The sequence below is a fragment of the Hibiscus syriacus genome, unplaced genomic scaffold, assembly GCF_006381635.1.
Source record: "Hibiscus syriacus cultivar Baekdansim isolate YM2019G1 unplaced genomic scaffold, ASM638163v2 tig00110858_pilon, whole genome shotgun sequence".
NCBI lineage: Eukaryota > Viridiplantae > Streptophyta > Magnoliopsida > Malvales > Malvaceae > Hibiscus > Hibiscus syriacus.
Window position 1 is genome coordinate 1,200,311 of NW_024062890.1, and position 24,850 is coordinate 1,225,160.

At 35.1% G+C, this 24,850-nt stretch overlaps 4 protein-coding genes and 1 pseudogene across 4 annotated transcripts; all 5 read left to right on the top strand.

Annotated features, from left to right (window-relative positions):
• Window positions 1-1,491: 1,491 nt before the first annotated feature.
• Window positions 1,492-2,533, top strand: LOC120143554 (NADH dehydrogenase [ubiquinone] 1 alpha subcomplex subunit 9, mitochondrial-like). The gene is made up of 4 exons (XM_039157857.1): window positions 1,492-1,711; window positions 1,853-1,952; window positions 2,034-2,097; window positions 2,449-2,533. Exons 1-4 carry the CDS (start codon window positions 1,618-1,620, stop codon window positions 2,488-2,490), a joined length of 300 nt encoding a protein of 99 aa, XP_039013788.1. The 5' UTR covers window positions 1,492-1,617; the 3' UTR covers window positions 2,491-2,533.
• Window positions 2,534-2,675: 142 nt separating this feature from the next.
• LOC120143553 lies at window positions 2,676-8,463 on the top strand. The gene is made up of 15 exons (XM_039157855.1): window positions 2,676-2,767; window positions 2,842-3,001; window positions 3,089-3,227; window positions 3,831-3,924; window positions 4,620-4,760; window positions 4,875-4,975; window positions 5,467-5,580; window positions 5,950-6,173; window positions 6,497-6,555; window positions 6,643-6,828; window positions 6,925-7,048; window positions 7,288-7,346; window positions 7,510-7,655; window positions 7,735-7,890; window positions 8,015-8,463. The coding sequence occupies exons 1-15, from the start codon at window positions 2,740-2,742 to the stop codon at window positions 8,318-8,320; spliced, it is 2,037 nt and encodes a 678-aa protein (XP_039013786.1). The 5' UTR covers window positions 2,676-2,739; the 3' UTR covers window positions 8,321-8,463.
• Window positions 8,464-9,001: 538 nt separating this feature from the next.
• On the top strand, window positions 9,002-13,642 carry LOC120143603 (annotated as a pseudogene).
• A 1,660-nt stretch (window positions 13,643-15,302) lies between these two features.
• Window positions 15,303-18,868, top strand: LOC120143604 (NADH dehydrogenase [ubiquinone] 1 alpha subcomplex subunit 9, mitochondrial-like). The gene is made up of 8 exons (XM_039157897.1): window positions 15,303-15,399; window positions 15,480-15,533; window positions 15,701-15,786; window positions 15,851-15,935; window positions 16,574-16,677; window positions 17,925-18,034; window positions 18,135-18,258; window positions 18,728-18,868. Exons 1-8 carry the CDS (start codon window positions 15,303-15,305, stop codon window positions 18,866-18,868), a joined length of 801 nt encoding a protein of 266 aa, XP_039013828.1.
• A 2,239-nt stretch (window positions 18,869-21,107) lies between these two features.
• On the top strand, window positions 21,108-23,424 carry LOC120143564 (xyloglucan galactosyltransferase MUR3-like). Its single transcript, XM_039157872.1, is given in 3 exon segments — window positions 21,108-21,693; window positions 21,754-21,925; window positions 21,928-23,424. Coding segments are annotated over 3 exon segments (1,740 nt in total). The 5' UTR covers window positions 21,108-21,495; the 3' UTR covers window positions 23,298-23,424.
• The last annotated feature ends 1,426 nt before the right edge of the window (window positions 23,425-24,850 follow it).

Genomic DNA, 24,850 nt, shown 5'->3' on the forward strand with positions numbered 1-24,850 from the left:
AGTGAGTTTTTCACACGTAGGATTCAAGAAGTAAGAAAGCAAGGATAGTCAAGTGAGACAGCATATCTTCAACAGAGATCAGATCAAAAGCAATTTAAACTGTAGGTTCTTTTTGTAATCTTAAATAGTGTTGGCATGTAATTAAAGGTTTGAATTGTGTATGCTCTGATCAGTTTTGTAAACCTTTTTTATTGTAATAATGTAAATTATTCAGTTTTATTTAATATAAATCTGTATTTTTCAATTATCATATAAAATTAAATGTTTTCGAAAAGTTAATGTAACATCTCGGATACGGATCCGGGTCAGGGTGTTATATAAATAAACAAAAAAATATATCCCTTCATTCTCTTTACACTTCGAAAACCAAAAATATCCCTTCTTTGGTTTTAACCCCTTTTTAAACACTCAAATATTCTCAAACCCACAACTAAACCCGAAACCTAAAGGGTTAAAGGTTTACCTTGGGTGCTAGAGTAAACTCTTTACTTCGATGAAGTAAGCGGCGGTCAAGCCTTTTCAAAAGGTTAATTTTCATCTTTCTTTCGAATGGGTTTTTTTATGGATTTGAATGTGGTTGGGGTTTTTTTAGTTTTCTCTGGAATGCCTCTCCCTCTTCTTTTTTCTCCCTTGTATGTTTTCTCCCTCGGATCTTTCCTCGAATCACTCTAGTTTTTCCTTGATATCTTTCTTCCTTTTAATCTGCTGGTATGATGGATTGATGATGGCTTTGGTTCCCGAAGCATAGGGTATGAGTGCCCTAGATTGACAGTCCCAATTTCTTCGGGATTTCTTTTTATTTGTTCTGATCTTTCTGCTAATTTTTACTGTTGACATGTATATCTTGTCACTGTAGGTGAAGTGGCGGCGTCAGCGGTGGTCGGCAACAGCTCACGCGAAAAAGAAGTAAAATGGCGGGCACATCGATCATACACGTGATCGAACGGTCCAGATCAATCGGCGGCGGCGGTTGGATAGCCTTTAGGGTTAAAACCCTAATACTTGAGCGATCTGGTTCATTGGATGGGTCCAGATCCAACGGTGGAGATCATGGGCGACTGATAGCTAAAAATGAGAACCCTACGAGTCTGGGTCTGGTGCTGGGCCGGTTCAGGTCGGCTGGTTTTATATTGGGCTGCTGGATTCTCTTATAGTGGGTTGGGTTGGTTCAATTGTTGTTGGGCTGCCTGGGTTGAGGGCATGTAAAATGTAAATAACATTTATTAATATTATAATAATAATAATAATAATTAATAATATTTTTTAAGATCCGGACAAAAATGAGTATCTACACTTTAGATGGAAAATAAATAAATCAACTAAATTATTTGAAATAATTCTATTCAATTAAATATTTTTTATAAATGATTAAACAATCATTTCGATTAGTTTGTTTTATAAAAAGTTGAATTAAATTTGATTAGCGGAAATATGTTTAAGGTTAAAGTCCTAAAACATGGCCCAATATATCCAGTCTTCCGAAGACGATGAAGTCGAAGCTCAATTTAAATTCAGCGTGGAACTTAAATTAGACCCGAAATCGGAATCTCCATCCTTGAACTCTTAACAACACTAACCACTTACCTTCTCTCTCCCTTAGAAGCTAACCCAGTAAAGATGCAAGCAATTACGAGACGTTTAGGGCAGCAATATCTGAGGCCAACAGCTTCCATCTCTTCTATCAAGTCCATTTATCCTCTTTCCTATCACTGTATCATTTCCATTCCCTCTTTTTTAATTTCTCGGTTTATCTTTTTTCCTCTTCCATTTTAGTGGTTGTTGTTTAGCATTTCCATCGAATTGATGGTTTTTTTTCTGTTTTTTAAATCATTTTATTATCGGTTTTTTTAAGATTATGGAGGTGATCATCCGCGATACGGATCTACGCTGGCCTTCCACAAGGGCACGGGTCACCTCATTCGCAAGGGCACCGGTGGCCGATCCTCCATCAGGTCATTCTCGGGATTTTAACTTTTTTTTTCGTTGAATGTTCTATGTGGGAGTGCCGGAAATGATTTCGCCTTCTCTTGCAGTGGCATTATAGCTACTTTTTTGGATCTACTGGATTCCTTGGTCGTTATCTTGTGCAACAGCTTGGTAATATAATCTTAATGTTTTAGTTATTATTGTACATTATTTGCTGCTCAAATATTTCATGTTTCGCCTTAAAATGTGCGTTTCTGAGTGCTTGTTTTGTTTTTACTTCTGAATCCCACTTGAATATTTATTTGCAGTAGTCGTCTTCAACTCGTTTAATTCCAAAATTCCATTTTATTTTCCTGCAAAATTTTCTTTAAAATATGTCTTCGATACATCGCAATATCAGAAAATTTTCAAGTTTTTTGTCCCAATTTTCATCAGTTTTTTTATAGTTTGTCCTTCCTGAAATCATTTTTTTTTCTAATCAATTATGTGTTGATTAACTTTATTTTTCTCTCACAAATTCAGGTTATCATTATCGATCTTATAGACCATCACTCAACTCAGTAGTTTTCATCGAATCATTTGTTTCAGCATTGCAATAAAATTAACGCTAGATTTTCTAAGAGATTTTCAGGTAACCCCTATAGAAAAATATTAAAATTTAAAAGTTCATAATTTATGTTCTTGTTGTAATGTAAGTTACAACATTTGAGTGAGTTTTACTCTCCTAATTTACCAAGTACAGTCTCTTTCAGGCACTCAACAATCTCACAACAGTCTCGTTTCTCTATTTCTGAAACCCATATATTGGCTTTCATGAAATCTGCTTTTGATCAGCTCCAAGGTATTTGAATCTATTACTTTTTTTCTGGTACTTTGAAAAGATGTTAATTAACCAATATAATGTCTTCTATTAAGGTCCTAATCATTTCTGGTTGAATAAAGATGATGGAAACAAAGAATTTTTAAAGAAGGGTGGTACGATTTTAGTTGTTGCTGGAAGGTTATTTGAGAATTCAGAGATATTAGGACGCCATTCAGGTGTTATACTTGAAAAAGTGAAGTTGCTTCAGCAGAGGTAGAGAGATAGTAGATATTTGTTTCTCTTAGTTAAATACTATGTTTTTTCCGTTTGAGGAAAAAGGTTAATGTTTTACTGTTATAGGTTCCCTTCAATAGAGGTTATTGGTTTCCAAGACCGCATTTCAGTTTGCTCTACCGGTGATCAAAGTCAATTTATTCAATTGATAATGGAAGAATACATTACTTTTCCTGTTTTGTTGACAAACAAAAATTTTTCTAAGGTACAATTTTGAAATGGAACTATGTAAGGCTACATGGCTGCAAAGCCATACATACCCACGAATGAAATTTTTGCCATAAACTAGTGAGAATTGCATTTTACTCAAAACATACTCTCACAATTAAGTTATGTCATCAAGTATGATTCCCTCAGCTTCTTAGAAGGATCCAATGAGATGTTCTTCTTTATTCTATTGGCATTCAACATAGATCAATCTTATCTTATAGAATACCATTTTCTACCAACTCCTTTTATGTATTTATACTTTAGTATAAAAATGATTATTTTATTAAAAAGCAATTGAAATATAGGGAAAAAGAGAAAGGTGTCAAAGCATTGACAACTCAGAGCAACTTGGAACTAGGACAGAGTTTAAGCATAGATTTTTGTGATGAATTTCTCCAAAGCTATGTCATGAATTTTTAAAGCTGTATCACATGGCCATGTATTGTCTCTGTGATTTTTAACATGGTTTACAAATTAGAATTTGTTTACTATGATTGACTAATTTCTTCTCAAGGATCTGTTCTATTATATTTCTTGACATTATACATTTTTCATGTAGATTGATTATTTTTTTCCTTTTTTCTCTTTATGTACTTAGTTGACGGACGAGGCTTGCTTCATTTTGTCTAAAGATTTTAAGAATCCTCTAATTTTCCCTGAGAAAGACCTGGATATAGCAATGCTTAACAAAGGTATATTTCTTACTTATGTGTAACAACTAATTTATTCACTTTGATGGTGTTGTTTTTACATTAAGAATCTTTCATAAGGAATGAATTGATTGTTGCGCTTTCTTTCTATTACGTTTTTTAACAAACAAAAAATTTATTTTCTCGTACAAATTTTATGGCCTTTAGACTCCAAAATACTTAGTATGATTGGTGAACTTTGAGCTTCTTAATTTGCACATTCAAAAACAATCATTTAAGGGTTAACTTATGATTGTAGGCTTCTTCATTTGATCTTTGAGCTTCTTCATTTGCATGCTAAAACAATCATTTGATGAATAATTTATAAAGTCCGAAAATGAAATGGTTGACCTATAAAAGCATTGTCCTAAATTCTTCTCTATCCCCTTTTTCCTTCCTCCTATATAGTAGTTTGTATTCCCTAAGCTCCTACATTTTGACATGCTCTTCCTTTCAACATGGTTATTACCATATCAATACATTTCTTCTTTATGGCTACAACCTTCTCCATCTCTTTGAGTTGGATCTCTTCTCAAAGGAATTATCTTGTTATGAATATGGTTTGTGGTTTATATTTCTACCTGTGGTTATGCACTTTCCCGGCATTCACATGTACACATATGGGTACACAATTCTCCATGCATGCTTGTACACTTATATCTAACTTTCTTGTCTTCTGGTTCTACTTCCTTTTGTAGCTTTTGAGGAGTTAAGTCTGCAATGCCAAGTTAAGAATACCGCAGTTCATAATTTGCAAAGTTCGTGGTCAAAAGAAGCTGAGATCATTAAGGAACCCCAGTTTTGCATTGCTTTGCGAAATTTACTTCTTTACTTTCCTGGTATACGTCTCTTATGGCACTATTTCTCCTGATAGTACATAAGCTTTAGCAAATATGTAAGACGGTCAAATGAAAAATGCAATATTCTTAAAGCACTCATTTTTTCTTAAACAGCATGTATCTCAGCAGATGAAAGTAGGAAGCGTCTGTTCCTTTCTGATAGCAATCATCATCGGATAATTATATTTGATGGCAATGGGAAGATTTTAGACCGTGTAAGCACATAAACTCATACATTGCATAGATTGTTTTAAGAATTATCTTTGGCTGGTGATTATTCTTAACTATGCAGTATTTTGATTGATAAATTTAGTATATACTGCAACAAGTAGAAATATAAATAAGGAAAATTAGGTACTTCCCAAACTAATTAATTTAGCAAAATGCAAAAACGAAAAAGTTTTCTTTTGAAAGAAAACAAATCAAAATGACTATTTCTTCCTTTTTGGCTACTTAGATGATCTGAAATAGGTCAGGACGACATCATTTTGGCATATTGCTAGATCTTTTATAACGGTTGAATAGTTTTCAATGGATGCCACATAAGTTTTGTGCTAGTAATAATTTCTGCCTAGGGATGTAAAATTTTGGGTTCATAGATTGCTTTTATATCCTTGTTATTGTTTGTTTGGTATTTCCCTTTATATATAAGCTGAAATAAGGGATAAAACAGTTTAGATTTCAACTTAACTTTTTTATATGTCAGATTGGTTCTTGCCCAGGTTTTGAGGATGGTGAATTCGAGTCTGCAAAACTGCTTCGCCCTGCTGCTTCCTTTTATCATGATAGTGAAGATTGCCTTTATATTGTAGATTATGAGGTATAGTTTTAGGGTCTTTACATGATTTCATATTTTGACTTATATTTAAGGCACTAAGTAAGGTCTCAGGGTTTAAAAATCTTTGTGCTACAAGATTGGTTATGATTTTGGCAAGAAACAAAATGTAAATTTAATGCTTCTGACAATTTTCTTGATGTATATAATGTGCATCTTAGGATCTCTACATTAGGCTTCCTTTATAAAATGAAAAATTGAGATGAATTCTTTGCAATTATATCCTATAAGTCACTCAGAATATTTTTACTTGCCTTCTTTTTTCTGGTCTGATGTATATAATGTATTGTGATACGCCAGTGGAATTTTAATTAGGTTTTAATTAATATTATTGGTTTGGTCCCATCTGTTAAGAATCATGCCATCAGGAGAGCTGATTTGGAAAGGAGGGTTTTGGAAACAGTTTATCCAACATCTAGCAACAAGAGAAGCACTAGTTTGTGGACCTGGATCAGGACCAAGCTAGGTTTTGCCAGTGATGCTGATGTGAAATTTGAAGAGCATGATTCTCGGGCCCTAATGTATCCTTGGCATCTGATAAAGTCGGTGGATAATAATTTTTTAATTGCCAGTCGAAGGTAAATCTTCTTATTGTACTTCTCTCATCAACACTTTAGACACTTTTTTTCGTATAATTCTTTTTACACTCCTTAAAGCTCCATGGTTGTTAAACCTATTCTTTACAACCTTTTCTTTTTATTTGTTTATTCATTTTTTAAATTTTGTTGGTTGCTTATTTGTTGTTTTTAACTTCAAGGTAATGAAAATTATCTATCTTCTTGTGCCAAGATAGCAATGCTAACAGTGCTCCAAAAATCCATGTTTTTATTGTTGTTGCCAATGTCTTCAATCATTAGACCACATAAGTGATGCTTATGATTCTACTTAATGGTGTTTGCAGCTTTGAGAATTTATGGGTTATGGATTTTGCATCAGGAGCGATTAAAGAAGTTGTCAAAGGTTCAAAGTTATTTTTCTATATGTTCATTGTTTGTATTTTAATCTGCTGAGTCCGTCTAATATTTCTTATATCATTTCTCTATGAAGGACTTCCAAATACTTTGGAGTTCTGCAGACACTTTATCTCAGAGAAAGTATCCCTCCTGAAAACGATGCCAGATTTTCTGTTGCAACAACAAAGTGATGTCAACTTATCACGAAAGAAGATCCCATATGTTGGTCTTATATCATGTGTTACAGCTTTTGAAAATCACATAATCATGTCTGACACTGGTACTCAATTTTTGTTTCTGTTTTATGTTTTGCCTCTTTAAACGGATGCATAGTGAAACTTTCAAGGATTACTCATTTCTTAATGTATATTTCAAGTGGGTCAAGGAGTTCTAAAACTAAATAGAGAATCTGGAATCAGTTCAAATTTCCAGTTTTCTAATCTCGGGATGCTCGGTCTACCTTACTGGTTGTCCTTCCCTCTGGAAAGATTTTATGCTCTGTGAGTATTTTTGTCTTACTAGATATGTTCTCCCTGAATTCCTTTGTTTTTCTCTCAACCCCTTTCCCTTTTTCAATTCTTTTGGTGCTTTTTTCCTCTACATAGATGGATTCATGCCAAGTCATTAATGTCTTGCAAACCCTGCATAATGACAATATTGTTCTTCTTTGTGGTAATTTAAGTGAGTTTTTCTTTCTAATTCCACTGATTTTTTTTATCTTTTCTTCATTGATTTACAGTGCTGCGGGACTTTCTGTTGGACAAACTGATCATATTCAGCAATTCAGTTTGTTGCCAGGTAGATTACTGGCTACAGTTAGTGTTTTGTTCTTTGCATTCCGTTGTACAAATAATGTTTAGCTGCTATGACCTCCATTCTTTCAAAGGTGCTTAGATGTATACCTACATCACATGCCATTGTTTGATTCTTTTTTCTTTGCCCAAAAAACGTTATCTAACAGGTAAGGTTGACATTCGGTTAAGCATAGACATCCCCAATGACACTGAACTTGTGGAACCTTTGCATGAAAGTTGCATATGGTTCCAAGCAAGGGGTGCTGCTACTGAGTTATCAGTGGGGGAGAGAGTGGCAGGATCCTCGGAGAAGGTTTTCACCTTTCATTCCTGTGATTCCCTTTGGTTAGTTGTGTGATAAGGAGCTTAATTCAGTTATTGGGTTTATACAGGTAGGTGTTGCACAACAATGGTATGATGAACTGGACAATCTTGCCTTTGAATCAGAACTGGTAATCGAAGATGACAATTCTACTATGGATACAAATTCTCAAGATAAGAGAATTCACATTGATTGTATAGTTAATACAAGCCCTGGAACAAGTGAGGTATATTTTCTCTCCATCTCTCTCGCTCTCTCCCCTCAGTGATTGGTGCCACATGTACCAACTTTTATGTTCTTCAGCCTAGGTACAAAGTGACTGATTTCAGTTTTTAACTTTCACCATACAGGTTATAATTTATGCAGCACTGTATATAAAACTTAGAAGAAATCATGTTGTAGAAGATGACAACAATCAGGAGAAATTTGCAGCAAGGATAGCAAATATTTTGAACCCCAAGGGAAATGAAAGGTTCAGTGACGATTCTTGCACCAAGTTCTTGTTAAAATCTAACAGAGATTTGAGAGATCTCATTTTCATAAAACCATTGCACGTGAGAATAAAGTTCAATTCTCATAATCACCCAAAAGCTGAAAACTCAAAAGACGTTATCTTAACTGATTCCTCCATTAAAGTTGATGTGTCCTTGAACTGAAGGCATGATGTTGATGCTGCCATACTTGAACTGAAGGCATGATGTTGATGCTGCCATATTTTTATAATTCAACCCTGCTGTATTGATGTACCATATAATTTGGTTAGGAAATTTAAGCTGTAATACTCTTCTTTTTTATACCTGTAATTCTGCTACTGTCAAATTTTCACTGTTTTATAGGAAGGAAAATTATGTCTTTTGTCATTGTGTTTGATACAAAGAATGGAAAAACCAATGGATTTCTGGAATAATTTGGGTGATGGGTTCTGCAGCATTGTCTTTCTAGTTACAAGCTAATGTTTATCAATGGAATATCCTGAAACGAAATGCATGCCATTGCCAGACTTTTATCTTTTGCTTCAAGACTGGAGGATTTTATCACATAACATTATCGATACAATGTCCACACACACACAAAAAAAAAAAAAAAAAAAAAGGATCCCACATTTGTCTCCATTTTCCACGGAATTTTCCTCCCTATATATCCTCTCTTTGTCCGTTTCATTTCTAACCAACAACTAAGAATGTTTCGCTCGTTTTTTGTTCCAATTCTAAGGTCACTATTTCTTTCAATCACCTTATTGTTCCATGAAGGTTTTTTCTTTTTCGTTGATCTTATTCTGGGATTTCCTACTGGAACTTTGTATAGTTAATTTTTTACTACAATTCAGAATTTTAACAATGGGCTTAAATTACTCGATAGGCTTCTTCACTCTATTACTCAATAGCATTTCAGTTAAAGAACCTCCACATTTCTCCCTTGTGAGGGAAACTCAAGGTTTGCCCATTTTGGAACTATCCTCCATTTCCATCAATTTAGCACTTGTCCTGGTGTTTCTTTTCATAATATCAGCAAGGTAAATATCTGCTTGTGCTGGTAGAATTTGTTTACATAAGGACGATTCTGTTCCAATTTCTAGCCCAATTAGGGGAAGCATTACTGTTGATGGAGAACGTCAGCAGGTTATAGTACGTGTTGGGTTTAAATTGTCTGTGTTTTGTTGTTTCTATGTGCTTCTCGTGCAAGTTGTGGTGCTAGGATTTGATGGATTCGGTTTAATAAGAAAAGCTGTTGATGGGAAAGTTGTGGATTGGTTTGCACTTGCCTTGCCTGCTGCTCAATGTTTAGCTTGGTTTGTATTAAGTTTCTCAGCTCTCCATTGTAAATTTAAGGTGTATGAGAGATTCCCATTGTTGCTAAGGGTATGGTGGTTTGTTTCTACTTTGATTTTCTTGTGCACCTTGTATGTTGATGGTAAATCGCTCTTAGTAGATGGTTCAAACTACTTTTCTTCTCATGTAGTGGCCAATTTTACCGTAACCCCAGCACTTGCATTTCTTTGTTTTGTTGCAATTAGAGGTGAGACTGGTATAGAAGTTTGTAGAAACTGACCTTCAGGAACCATTACTTCTTGAAGAAGAGGCAGGGTGTCTTAAAGTCACTCCTTACAGTGATGCTGGGCTCTTTAGCTTGGTCACACTTTCTTGGCTAAATCCACTTCTTTCACTCGGTGTGAAACGATCGCTTGAGCTCAAGGACATTCCTCTTCTTGCACAAAAAGATCGAGCCAAGAGTAACTATGGGGTTTTGAATTTTAATTGGGAAAATTGAAGGCTGAAAACCAGTCGGAGCAACCTTCTTTGGCTTGGGCACTTGGGAAGTCATTCTGGAAGGAAGCAGCCTGTAATGCTGTATTTGCTCTGTTGAACGCTCTAGTGTCCTATGTGGGCCCATACATGATTAGCTACTTTGTTGATTACTTGGGAGGAAGGGAGATTTCCCTCATGAAGGTTATGTTCTCGCCGGGATCTTTTTTGTATCGAAGCTCGTGGAGACGTTGACAACCCGGCAGTGGTATCTCGGGGTAGACATTTTGGGTATGCATGTGAGATCAGCTCTAACAGCAATGGTGTATCGCAAAGGGATAAAGCACTCGAGCTTAGCTAAACAAAATCATACCAGTGGAGAAATTGTTAATTACATGGCAGTTGATGTTCAAAGAGTGGGAGATTATTCTTGGTATCTCAATGATATTTGGATGCTTCCACTGCAAATAATTCTTGCTCTTGTGATATGATATAAAAATGTTGGAATTGCTTCCATTGCCACATTGATTGCAATCATTATATCCATTGCTGCTACTGTTCCTTTAGCAAAGGTCCAAGAAGATTATCAAGACAACTTAATGGCTGCCAAAGATGAAAGAATGAGGAAGACTTCTGAGTGTCTAAGGAACATGAGGATTTTGAAATTACAAGAACCACTCAGGAATTTTCCTGACCTGGTGTCTATGATGGTGCAGATAAAGATCGAATTTCTGGATTCCTGCAGGAAGATGTCACCATTGTTCTGCCCCGAGGCATGTCAAAGGTGGCCATAGAGGTTAAGGATGGTGAGTTTTTTTGGGACCCTTCTTCTTCAAGGCCGACCTTATATGGAATACAATTGAAAGTAGAAAGTGGGATGCGTGTGGCAGTTTGTGGCACGGTTGGCTCCGGGAAATCAAGCTTTTTGTCTTGCATCCTAGGGGAGATATCTACGATCTCTGGGGAAGAACGACTAGCTCATAGAACATTTAAACAATTTCTACCCCAAATTTGGTTCTTTGTTAGTTCTATTATCTTTTCCCCATTAATGGAAAAGCTTTTTGAATTGTTATTATCATTTTACTTGGATGTTTGAACAGGTTTGAGTGTGTGGTACAGCTGCCTATACCTCTCAGTTGACTTGGATACAGTCTGGAAATATTGAAGAGAACGTTCTTTTTGGTAGTCCAATGGATAAAGCAAGATACAAGAGTGTTATCAATGCTTGTTCCTTGAAGAAGGATTTTGAACTCTTTTCACATGGAGATCAGACCATAATATAAATCTGAGTGGTGGGCAGAAACAACGTGTGCAGCTTGCAGTGCTCTTTATCAAGATGCAGATATTTATTTACTTGATGACCCTTTCAGTGCCGTTGATGCACACACTAGCTAGGAACTGTTCAAGGTTTAACTCGGTCAAATATACTGCAGGTATTGATGTTCGTATCAATAGAATTTGGCTGAGCAATTCATTTTTTGAAACTGCAGGAATACATAATGACAGCACTGGCAAGTAAGACTGTTGTTTTTGTGACTCGTCAAGTTGAATTTCTACCTACTGCAGATTTGATACTGGTATGGAATGGTTTCTATAAATATACATATATATTCTGCTAGCAGTACTACATGCAATGATGCATGCTTCAAGTACACTCTTTCTAATGAGGTGGTTGAATCCATGGCTTTGAACCTGCATTGCCTTTTCTTTTCGTTCGAGGAAAAAGATATATTATTTTTCCAAACTAATCCTTGTTCAAGGCTATGGTCCCCCTCCATCCCAATGCAATATTCCCACTCTTTATCCAATATCATGTCCAGTATTGGTGGTTTTTGAATGTGATCGACTAATCTAAAGTAGCTGAGATTAAAATGATCTAATTAGTGAATTACAGTAATGACATGCAACAAGCAACACCATAGGAGATAACAATACACTGCCCTCAATACTATAACAAAGTCAATACTGACATGGAATATTAGTCAAAATGGTGCCTCTTACTGCATGACTATGGACCAGATAAATAGTGACATATCAGTTTTACTTTTGGCATCTGAACGTGAAAGATGGTAGCAGGGTCTAAAAATTAGCATGGGAGACAAATTGTACCTTTACAAGGAGATAAAAATGTAAAGGTGGTGGAGATGAGGTGTTATTTCCGCATATAACTCTCTGCCTTTTTGACATTTTTTAATATAATAATGAATTTTCTTGGATTAATTGTGCAGTACAAGTGCTCAGTGTCATATTTTCCGGGTTCCAGTTTAAGAGTTGTAATATATATAATATACATATTTTTGCTATAGGTGGGTGATATGATGAGATTGGTTTTTCATACATTTTGCTGAATATCTATTCTCCAATGTCATCAATCATATGTGCAGGTTCTTAAGGAAGGTCGAATCATACAGGCAGGAAAATATGATGAACTTCTACAAGCAGGCACTGATTTCGAAAGTCTGGTCTCAGCTCACCATGAAGCAATTGAAGCCATGGATATTCCAACTCACTCATCACAAGACTCGGATGAAAATTTGCAGCTTGATGGGAAAATTTTATTAACTAAAAAATGTGATTTCGCTGGAAATAATATTGACAATTTGGCAAAGGAAGCGCAAGATGGTGCATCAGCTTCAGACACAAAGGCAATTAAAGAGAAAAGGAAAGCAAAGAGGAGAAAAAAATCAGCTTGTTCAAGAAGAGGAAAGGGTAAAAGGAAGAGTCAGCATGAAGGTGTACTTGTCATATATGACGGCTGCATATAAAGGCCTTTTGTTACCACTTATTGTTCTTGCACAAACATTATTCCAGTTCCTTCAAATTGTTAGTAATTGGTGGATGTCATGGGCAAACCCCCAGACTGATGGAGACCAATCTAAAGTCAGTCCTATGATCCTCCTCGTTGTTTATATGGCCCTTGCTTTTGGGAGCTCTTGGTTTATATTTATGAGGGCTATTCTGGTAGCCACATTTGGTCTAGCAGCTGCGCAAAAATTGTTTATCAATATGCTTAGAAGCGTGTTTCGAGCCCCGATGTCTTTTTTCGATTCAACTCCAGCTGGGCGGATCCTGAATTGTTATAAGTACTTTTTTTTATATATATTTCCACCTGACTATATATGCTTAAAGTTGTTAAGTTTTCCTTTTGGCTCTGTGAAATCTACTTCCTTTTTTTCAGATTATACTACGACCATGATTTGTAAACTCGCAGGTGTCTGTATTTAAGCCTTTACTTTTAGATTCCTGCATGTGGAGTTGAAACAGCGGCAACTTGTTTCCCTTGGCAGGGCTTTGCACAAACAGGCAAGAATACTCGTGCTCGATGAAGCAACAGCATCAGTTGATACTGCCACCAACAACCTCATACAGAAGATCATCAGAACAGAGTTCATGAACTGCACCGTTTGCACATCGTATTCCGACCATAACCGCAGTGATCTTGTTTTGATGTTGAGTGATGGTATGTACAACTGTCTTTTAAGTTTTCATTTTTATGTTCATGATGCTTCAGTATTATTTTCACTGAAAGTCTCGACGTTTTCCAAATAAATCGGGAACTTATTTGCAGTTCGAGTTGCAGAGTTTGATACTCCGGCACATCTCTTGGGAGATACATCATCAATGTTTCTGAAGTTAGTAACCGAGTATTCCTCTAGATCAAGTGGCATACCAGATTTTTGAAACAGATTGCAAGCCCAAAATTCTTCTTCCAGTCGGGCATCGGACCGTCCAAGAGTGAACCTGTGCCACTGCTTCTTTATTGCAGCACTCGGCTAACACAACGACAAATAGCAATGTGCAGACCAAGCCATTTAAACCAAAATCTCAAGTAATTTCAACTCCAAGGTAATTTTCAAGTAAATTCATCCCCTCAAGTGGGTTCGGAAAATTCATGCAGGGTTAGCAACCTGACATACCTTGTAACCGAAAATAAGCTCGATGGGTAGAGTCTGATAATAATACATGGGAGAAAATAAAAAACAACGGTGGGTTCATATTTGTTCAAGATGTGCAATAAAATAGTAGCTTAGAGAATAAGTTGAGATGTAGTTGGGACAATCTTTTAGAGTTGAAGTAGTTAGAACCCACTCTTTCTACTGGGAAAAAGTTGAGTTGTAGACTGAAGAATATAAATTTTGCATCTTCTCTTTAATTGCAGCTTCTGTTATACATGTATGTATACACACACACATACACGTCCAAGTGAATGCATTCAAACATGCCTCCTATCAGGGGCGGACCCAGGGGTTGCCAGGGGTAGCCCGGGCAACCCCTCAAATTGTGAGGAACATTGATCAAATGATATTATTTTAGTATTTTTATATATATTGTGATTTTTAGGTAGAATCCTTATATTTCAGATAAATTCTTATAGAAAAAAAATTTTATACAACAAAATTGTCTACTTAGTGTTAATTTTTTCTAATTTTTTTTAATTAATACAAGTGTCACCTTTAATATTGTGCAACCCCTAAAAAAATTTATAAGAATTTTTTTGTGCAACCCCTGAATTTTTGTCATAGGTTCGCCCCTGCCTCCTATGACAATTTTGCAAGTTTTTAGAAGAAACTGCAATGGTGTAAGCGTTCCTTTTCGGTTTGTTGCTCTGTATATAAGGAGTATCGAAACTATTAAATGATTTTATAAATTTTTATTATCAATTAATTTGATTAAAAATGATTAATTGATAAATTCAACCTCTTAATTGAAATTAATAATTGAAAATATTAAATATATATAGAATGTTTTTCTCGACAATACACATATGCTTGACAAATTTTTGTTCCAATTTAGTGCACACTATCATCATAATGATGTTTGTATGTAACGAAATTCTTTGGATAGAAAATAAATAAATAAATCAGCTGAATTATTCGAAATTATTCTATTCGATTAAATATTTTTATAAATGATTAAACAATCATTTCGATTATTTTTTATAAAAAAATGAATTAAATTTGATTAGCCAAAATATGTTTGAGGGTAAAGGCCTAAATCATGGCCCAATATATCCAGTCTTCCAAAAACGATGAAGTCGAAGCTCAAATTAAATTCAACATGGAACTTAAATTAGACCCAAAATCTGAATCTCCATCCTTGAACTCTTGACAACACTAACCACTTACCTTCTCTCTCACTGAGAAGCTAACCCAGTAAAGATGCAAGCGATTACGAGACATTTAGGGCAGCAATATCTGAGGCCAACAGCTTCCATCTCTTCTATCAAGTCCATTTATCCTCTTTCCTATAACTGTATCATTTCCATTCCCTCTTTTTAATTTCTCGGTTTATCTTTTTTCCTCTTCCATTTTAATGGTTGTTGTTTAGCATTTCCATCGAATTGATGGTTTTTTTTCTGTTTTTTAAATCATTTTATTATCGGTTTTTTTAGATTATGGAGGTGATCATCCGCGACACGGATCTACGCTGGCCTCCCACAAGGGCACAGGCCACCTCATTCGCAAGGGCACCGGTGGCCGATCCTACGTCAGGTCATTCTCACTTTTTTTCGTTGAATGATCTATGTTGGAGTGCCGGAAATGATTTGCCTTCTCTTGCGGTGGCATTATAGCTACTGTTTTTGGAGCTACTGGATTCCTTGTTCGTTATCTAGTGCAACAGCTTGGTAATATAATCTTAATGTTTTAGTTATTATTGTACATTATTTGCTGCTCAAATATTTCATGTTTCGCCTTAAAAGTGCGTTTCTGAGTGTTTGTTTTGTTTTTACTTCTGAATCCCAATTGAATATTTATTTGCAGTGTGTATACTGATTTTTGTTTATTTTTTTAGCTAAAATGGGATCTCAGGTGTTGGTTCCTTTCCGACGTTCTGAGGATAACCCTCGTCATCTCAAACTGATGGGAGATTTGGGACAGGTACCATATGAAATTGCCTTCTATTTATTGAAATTTATGTTCACTTTCTATTTCTCGTGCTCAGATAGTGGCAATGAAATATGATCCAAGGGATGAAAATTCAATCAAGGCTGTGATGGCAAAGGCTAATGTTGTTATCAATCTCATCGGTATGCAATGCCTCTCTTCTGATTCTACCAACGAAAGAAATTTAAATATTGGATTTGTATGATTGGTATTGCTTATATTGACAAGGAGAGAGTATGAGACAAGAAACTATAGCTTTGAGGAAGTAAACCATTTCATGGCTGAACAACTGGCAGTGGTATGTTGGAACTTTCATAATTCATTCACATTGAAATTAGCGCCCATAATCTATTGATAATGTTATTAGCATGATTTTAGATCTATTCTTGTATATGGGCTAAATGTTATCCTCAGTCCTTTTTTGGACGAAGGTGTGGGTTTGTGGGGTTTGGAGTAGAAGAAAATGTATGTACAACCTTTGACTTTGAGGAAAGGGGAGTTTAGGTATGCATGCTACTTGATCCTTTATCGTATATATCTTTAAATTTGGATCTAAACAGCAAGTTGTTTAACTGAATTTCTTGTTATTTACAACAATTCATGACCAAATTGTTAGTGATGCATCTTTATCAAGTGTTTAACATGAGGAGCAGTGTATAATTTGTGGATTTTGACTTTATGTCTCATCATCTTGTGCTCTCAACTACTTTTAACTAAGCGTAAATGCGTAATTTTTGTGGAGTTTTAAACACTTAATGTGTTAGTTTTCCCCTGATTTCAGATTGCCAAAGAACATGGTATCACGAGATTTATTCAAGTTTCTTGCTTAGGGCTCTGTCATCCTCATCAAGATTTCTAAGAGCTAAGGTTGCTGGAGAAGAAGCTGTTTTGAAAGAACTTCCGGAGTTAATTAATTTTTAGCTTCTACAACCTGAGATGGCAATGATGATGCAGCGACTTTATTAGAATGTAGGCAAAATGAGCTTGTGTATCAATAATTACGAAATGGTGTTATATGTGCAAAAATTGGGAGATAAAGAAACTTTTGCATATAAAGAAAATTAGTTCAGAAGGAGATAAAAAAATGGCATATTTTATTTAGCTTAAGTGCATGGATAGCCATTCCTATGATCTTGCACCCCTCTCAATAGAGAGAGCTTTTCGTGAAATGAGAGTTAATTTTGACACAGTTTTATAGGAGTGTTTATGTCTCTCTGTTGTTGCCATTTTTGCTCTTGCTTTCATCTCTTTTGGGGCTTCACAAATTAAGTTATTCGCTATTGTGTTCCTACTTAACATGATGTGGTAAATGCTTTTTGATGCTTTGGAGTTTGGGCTTTATTGTGGTTTTTTTAGTTGCTTCAGTATGCTGTTTATTTGGACAACAATATCTTGTTTTAGTTATATGAACTTCTTGTATTATTGCTTGTACATATGAGAACTTGAGATAAAAGTGTGTTTCAAACTTTCATTGTCATAATAGAGGTGAAAACATGGAGTTGATGACTTGACTCGTCTTCCTTTAGATTATAACTATTATTTGCAACATTGCTCATTTTGCAAACTGTTTCCATATTGTCGTAATGCTATTGCAATGGCTTACTTCAAGTTCTCCTGTCATCCTTAGCAAGAGTAGATTTCAAGTTCATTTGTTTTCTATTTAAGCTTTGATTGGAGTAAATTGTTATTTTTCACTCTTACTAATGTGTAATACCGAACTTTTCATGCTTCTTACCTGATAGCTATATATGAAATTTCTCAAAGAAATGACCTGGAAATGCCATGCATTTATTATTGCACAAAGTTGTTGAATTTCACATTATCCAAACTTAGTTTTGGACTTGGAATAAACATTTGATTTCAACTCTAGGATATCGTGAGAATATTGCATAACTCAGGCAATGCAATCATAACAATAACCTGAATAGCGCAGAACCTAATTGCATAATAAAATTACAAAAGCATCTCTTTCCTGGTTAATTTGAGTGAAGGGAAGTGAGAATAGTAAAAGGGCTGAAGCTGAACTGAGTTGAAAAGGTTTGCTTAGCTCATTAAAGGTCCCTAGGCTTCCGTTTTTTAATGTTATTTATGGTTTCAACGTCACCACTTTTATCATATTATTCCTTCTACAGGCCACTGTCATGAGACCTGCTGTAATGATTGGTACTGAGGATCGGATTATGAATCCATACTTTGCTAAGAAATTTAGCTTTCTTCCGCTTATTGGTGATGGATCTACCAAGTAATTTTGGATTATAGCCTGATCCTTCTAATTGAAATTTGTTGGGTCTGTTTCTTCTGGAAGCTTTGTGCATCTTTTTCTAACAATAGTTTCTTTACAGAATCCAGCCTGTATATGTTAATGATGTTGCTTCTGCAATCGTTGCGGCCTTGAAAGATGATGGAACAAGCATGGGAAAAGTCTATGAGTTGGGTGGACCAGATATCTATACCGTGCATGAACTGGTAATTACGTTCCCTCTTGATGATTTATTGAACAATGCTTCTTGGTGTAACTGATCATAGAATACACTGCAGGCCGAGCTTATGTATGACATGATCCGTGAATGACCGCGCTATGTAAATGTACCTTTACCCATTGCGAAGGTAATATTTTAACCCTTGTATTTGGACAAGTGATACAAGCAAGCTGTTCTAAGTTAGTGCACCCTTTTATTCTATTGTCTAATTGTCAGGATTGACTATATGCATGGTAAAAGAGTTTGTTATGCTAGCAGTACAGATGTCTTTAAAATATCAATGGAAGGCATGTTGTGCCATTTATTCCTTGATCGTGACTCTAATTAACATAATTAGTTATTGTGCTTCTAGATTCATACTCATCTTTCTGTTCTTATGGTCATATACATTGTTGTTGCTCATTACTGTTTAACATTGAATTATAGATTAACAGCTCATCATATGATGGTTTCAGGCAATTGCCATGCCTAGAGAGGTATTACTCAAGAAAGTGCCATTTCCACTACCAAATCCTGACATCTTCAACCTGGATCAAATACTAGCATTTGCATACGATAATGGGTCGGTTGAAATAATTTCAGACTATAATGTCTAAAAATTTATTAGTATAATTTTAACTGTTGTGACAAGATGTGTTCATCTCATTAACCCCTTGTTTTTGTGGTGGGTTTTGCAGCTTTAACTTTTATGGATTTGGGTGTTTTACCACATAAGTTGAAGGGATACCCGGTCGAGTTTCTTATCCAATACCGTAAGGGCGGTCCACAATTTGGTTCTACAGTCGGTGAAAAAGTAAATCCAGATTCTTATCCTTAATTTACAATGTGTTTTCTTCTCTCTTTTTCCCTAAAACGCCTCTGATCCACTCTTAAAAATCCAATTCACACCTACAGCCATCTATCAAATTCACAATTGTTTTACGCATTAAAAAGAAAGCATTATTTGAGTGGGATTGATCGGAATTACTAGTTGTGGATGCATCCAAATTTCCTTTATTTCGAGAAGAGGGGCTTCTCGGTGTGGTGATGATGCAGCATCCCAATCGCTCATTTATTTCGTGTTTCATAGGTCACATGGAGTTCAGCACCACAGATTGTGAAAGACAAGACACGTGTCGGAACATGGATGGTGTTCAATATTTAAACACAAAAGAGTCTGTTTCCTCAGTTGGATGCTAGATTCAACTGATCTAAAACAAACAGTTTCCCACCCACGATTAAGGCAAAGGGATACACTATTTTCCTACCTACCAAACACCACCTTCCCTGCCTCATTTCCTATCTTACATCAACACTTCTTTTTCTTCTCATATTTATCGTGAAAGAATGCTGGATCGATATAAATTTAAACAGTTAAATAATTAACATATTAATCGTAAAAAAAGTCACGTATGCATATAAAATCTACATGATTTTCTTGTTATAAATTCTTCAAGAATTTATTGTTGTTATGAAAACAATTCAAAAGTCATGAATTCGAGTGTACAATTATATAATGTTAACAATTTATTTAGTTCATGTACAATAATTAGAATAATTTAATAAATGCATTAAAATTTAATGCTTACGTATTAAAAATAGCAATGTGAAGTGCATATAGGATGTATGAATAGAAAATACAATTAGATTATGAATTAATAAAAGAGCCGGCCAAGGTGCATCCCACTAAAATGGTAGTGAGAGAATGCTGGCTAATCTTGTCTACATTGACTACTTTTAATTATTTTATTTTATAGAACTATTTTGACTTTGTTTAATTTGATAAAATTGAATTTAGTCATTGATTTTATAATATTAATGATATATTTTTAAATGTAATACCATTAATTGTTATATATGTATCTGAAATATTAAAATACAGAAACAATTAACAGTAGTATCGATTATAATAAATCATTTGGCACTGTAAAAGTAGAAGAATTTCTTGAAAGTAAAAGTTTAAATTTTCGAAAGATAATTAAAAGCATAATTAGATGTTAATATAAAATATAATAAAGTTTGGAAGCCTCTTGAATATTGCTACGTGGCCAAGTCCATGTCGAGGATCTTGCTTGATGCTGCGTTGCCCCATCACATGCCCATTTCAGGGTTCGGTTCTACACCATCTCTTTAACCATTACTATTATGTATATAAATATACATAATTAATTTTATTAAAAATTAAATATATTCAAAATTACAATAAATATTTATAATTCAAAGTTAAAAATTTAATAAAATTTACATAAAAAATAAATGCAATTAAACTTGATTGTATTGACAAATAAATCTTAAAATAGAATTAAATTATTAAAAGACTCGATAAATCACAAACTAAAGTTAATAGATATAAAAATTAATTAAAAAACGATACTACGATATTAACTTTCTGTGTCATGTAAAGTAAAATATATTAAGCTAAATAAGTTTTTAAAAAATCAAATTTACTGGATGCATTTTCTATCTATGTAATATAAAAATGTGTGATTTTAAGAATTAATCAAAAAAAAGTTTCTATTCAAGAAAAATAACTAAAATACTTTAGATTAAAAAAATAAAATTTTAATTAAAAACACCATTTAATTTACCCTAAATTTATAGTAGTAATATTTTCCTAGAAAACCCCCCGTTATCTGACTTGCCGGGAATTAAAATCATTCCAAAAAATTTAGCACGTCATCAGATGGTCCCACGTGGCCAGATCCCAGCGGCACCGACAACAAGACAGCCCCTCGGGCCTCGGCGCACCCTCTACGCGCTCTTTATAATCCCCATATCTCAATTTTCCGCTCCATTTCTCACCCCCATAACGCGGTCAAATTAATTTTTAAGAAAAGAAAATCACCATTGAGTCCGTTTTTGTTCAAAATTTTCTCTTCTACATTTGCAGTTACTTTCGTTGGTGAAATTCAGTCGAAAGATCCGTAACATATCACGGCAATCTCTCAGTTTCGCTAGCTCCTCATACTTGCAGATAATTCCCTCTACACTATCAACTCTAAATCTAATTTCCCTTTTCCCTTTTGTTATTTTTTTTATATAGAATTTTAGTGTTTATTCAGGTGTAAAGTTGTAGGCTTCTCTTTTGGGATCTGTGGTCCAAGCTCAGGTCTTACTGTAACCGATGGATTGAGATTTAGGGTTAGGGTTTTGGAAATTTTTTTCAATCGATGAAGCTGGCTTTTGTGTTCTTTTTCTTTGCGATATTCGGGGGATCTGTTGATCAGCTGGTGATTGAACTCTGATGAGACGCCGTCCTGTGGCGTTGGCTCCTAACGAAGCAATGGAGAAAGGTTCCCCTAAAAATCAACAAACCCGGCTCTGTTTCTTAGCTTCTTTGTCAGCTTTCTTCTGGATTTTTCTTTTGTATTTCCATTTTGTAGTTCTAGGAGGGAGCACCACAGTCCAGGACTTAGTTCAATCACCACCAATCAAATTAGACTTAGTTCCATCACCACCAATCAAAGTAGAGTTAGATCCATCACCGCCAATCAAATTGGATTCTCCTCTCACTAATGTTGGATCCACCGCTGCTCGGGTGACCTATGGCCGTAAAGAGAAGGATAAACCATCAGTGGTGAAACCCGTTAAGAATACGGCTAGTGGAAAGGTGTTGGCTTACCCTTTTATGAGAGCTTTAAGAACGGTGGATAACAAGAGTGATCCGTGCGGGGGAAGTACATTTATGTGCATAAACTTCCTCCGAGGTTCAATGAGGATATGCTTAAGGAGTGTAAGAGTTTGAGTCTTTGGACTAATATGTGTAAGTTTACTAGCAATGAAGGGCTTGGTCCACCACTTGAGAATGTGGAAGGGGTGTTCGAGAATACCGGGTGGTATGCCACGAATCAGTTTGCGGTGGATGTCATATTCAATAATCGAATGAAGCAATATGAGTGCTTGACCAATGATTCATCCATTGCAGCCGCAATATTCGTGCCCTTTTATGCCGGGTTTGATATTGCAAGGTATCTTTGGGGATATAATATCTCAAGGCGCGATGCTGCCTCCCTTGATTTGGTTGATTGGCTGATGAAGAGGCCTGAGTGGAGTATAATGGGAGGCAAGGATCATTTCCTGGTGGCTGGAAGGATTACATGGGATTTCAGGAGATTGAGTGAGGAGGAATCTGATTGGGGTAATAAGCTTCTGTTTTTACCTGCTGCTAGGAATATGTCGATGCTGGTGGTTGAATCAAGCCCCTGGAATGCAAATGATTTTTGCATTCCATATCCAACATACTTCCACCCTGCCAAGGATGAGGAAGTCTTTGTATGGCAAGATCGGATGCGAAAATTGGAGAGAAAGTGGCTGTTCTCTTTTGCGGGTGCACCTCGTCCCGGTAACCCGAAGTCAATAAGGGGGCAGATTATTGACCAGTGCAGGAAGTCGAATGTCTGCAAGTTGTTGGAATGTGATTTTGGGGAGAGCAAGTGTCATTCACCGAGCAGTATAATGCAGATGTTCCAGAGCTCTCTGTTCTGCTTACAACCTCAAGGAGATTCATACACACGGCGATCTGCTTTTGACTCGATGTTGGCTGGTTGTATTCCTGTCTTCTTCCACCCTGGGTCGGCTTACACACAGTACACTTGGCATCTTCCGAAAAACTATACTACATATTCAGTGTTCATCCCAGAGGATGATATTCGTAAACGGAACATTAGCATTGAGGAGAGGCTTAGTCAAATCTCTCCTGAGCAAGTACAGATCATGAGAGAGGCAGTCATAAATCTCATCCCAAGGTTGATATATGCAGATCCTCGCTCTAAATTGGAGACTCTTCAAGATGCTTTTGATGTTGCAGTACAGGCAGTGATCAATAAAGTTACTAAGTTGAGGAAGAACATTATCCAGGGTCGAACCGAATATGATAACTTTGTGGAGGAAAACAGTTGGAAGTATGACTTATTAGATGAAGGACAGCGCGAGGTTGGAGCTCATGAGTGGGATCCTTTCTTCTCAAAACCGAAGGATGAGCAGAGAGATCAATCTGCGGAAGCTGGGAAGAATTCTTGGAAGAACGAGCAGAGAGATCAATCATAAGTCCAAGTTGATGGAGCAGTATACAAGTTGAATTGAGTAGTCTCTCCCAGTGGGTTCCCTGTAAGTGACTTATGGATCAACTATAGATATTGCCCACCAGGCACTTGGCCTTTGTTTCAAACCAAAACATATATGCATAATCTCTGGATTCTTATACAGTTTTCTGTTTTTGAGCTACCCTACATATTTTCTTATTAATTGTGTTTATTATTGTATTTGTAGCTGAGATTGTCTGTTTAATGTTCCAGTCTTATACAAGAAATAATAACTAATGATATCAGGTTTTCAAGAACATAGTTCTGTCTTATACCAGCTCCACATTGTATTTTTATTAATAACATGTATAGTTTCAAGGGGGACCAAACTTGAAATCTTAAGATAGATAATGTAATGTCTTACTGTTAAACTGAACAATAAATTTATTATATTGTAATTAAACTATAATTGAAATTTATTTCATTTATTTTATGAAAATATATATTGGAAGATAAATTTTAAAATTTTAGTATAAAATTATAATTTAATAGAATTATAATCTTAATTAAAATATATTAATTTTATATCACTACAATTCACGTTACAAAATTAAAATATTAATGAATAAAAATTCAAAAAAATATTTATATATAAATTATAAAATGCTATGAGGATGTATAATTAACAAAAACTATAACAATATTATTAATGTTTGAAACTTATATATACATGATTAAGAGTTTGGTGACTAAAATGCAAGTGACCTAAATACTAGGGTCTACAAATGTAGTTTTCCCTTGATTTAAACAATTTTCCCAAAGAAAAGCTGTGTTAGCCTGTAACTATTGACATTTTTAGTTGGATTTCATTTAAGAACAAAAATGTGTTCAGGGTCTGAGCTGGATGAGTCTAGAAATTACATGAACAAATAATAGAAGCCAGCATATCACAGATGGACTTGGACTTAATTTCAAGTGAGCTTCCCACCGAAAGATTTGGATAGGTAAAATTGATTATACATCTTTATGCTCCTGATTCAAATGTCTACATCTGAACAAGAAAAAATATTGGGTAAAGTACACATATGGTCCCTTGATTATAAGAAATTGCTTTGTTAAATCCTGATTATGAAAATTATAAAATGATCATCCATTCATAAGACGTCATTTTGTTGAGTCCCCTACAATTAAAAGTTACAAAATGGTCATTAGACTATTGTTATGTTCTAAACTCGTTCTTTTTCGTTAAAAATTTGATGGTAATCTGAACTAAACATTAACTTGCTGACTAAGATATGTTAAATCTAATCACAGAATCTCAAAAGACTATCATATCTTAAATAACATGTTAACGTCTTACTCAAACTACCGTAAATTTTTTACTGAAAAAGAATGAGCTTTGAACATATAAATAATCGGATGATCATTTTGTAACTTTTAATTGTCGAGAGACTTAACAAAGCGAAATCATATAGTCGGATGACTATTTTATAACTTTTAATAGTCAAGAAACTTAATTACATAGCGCCATATAGTCAAACGACCATTTGTATACTTTACCTGAAAAAAACTGATTCA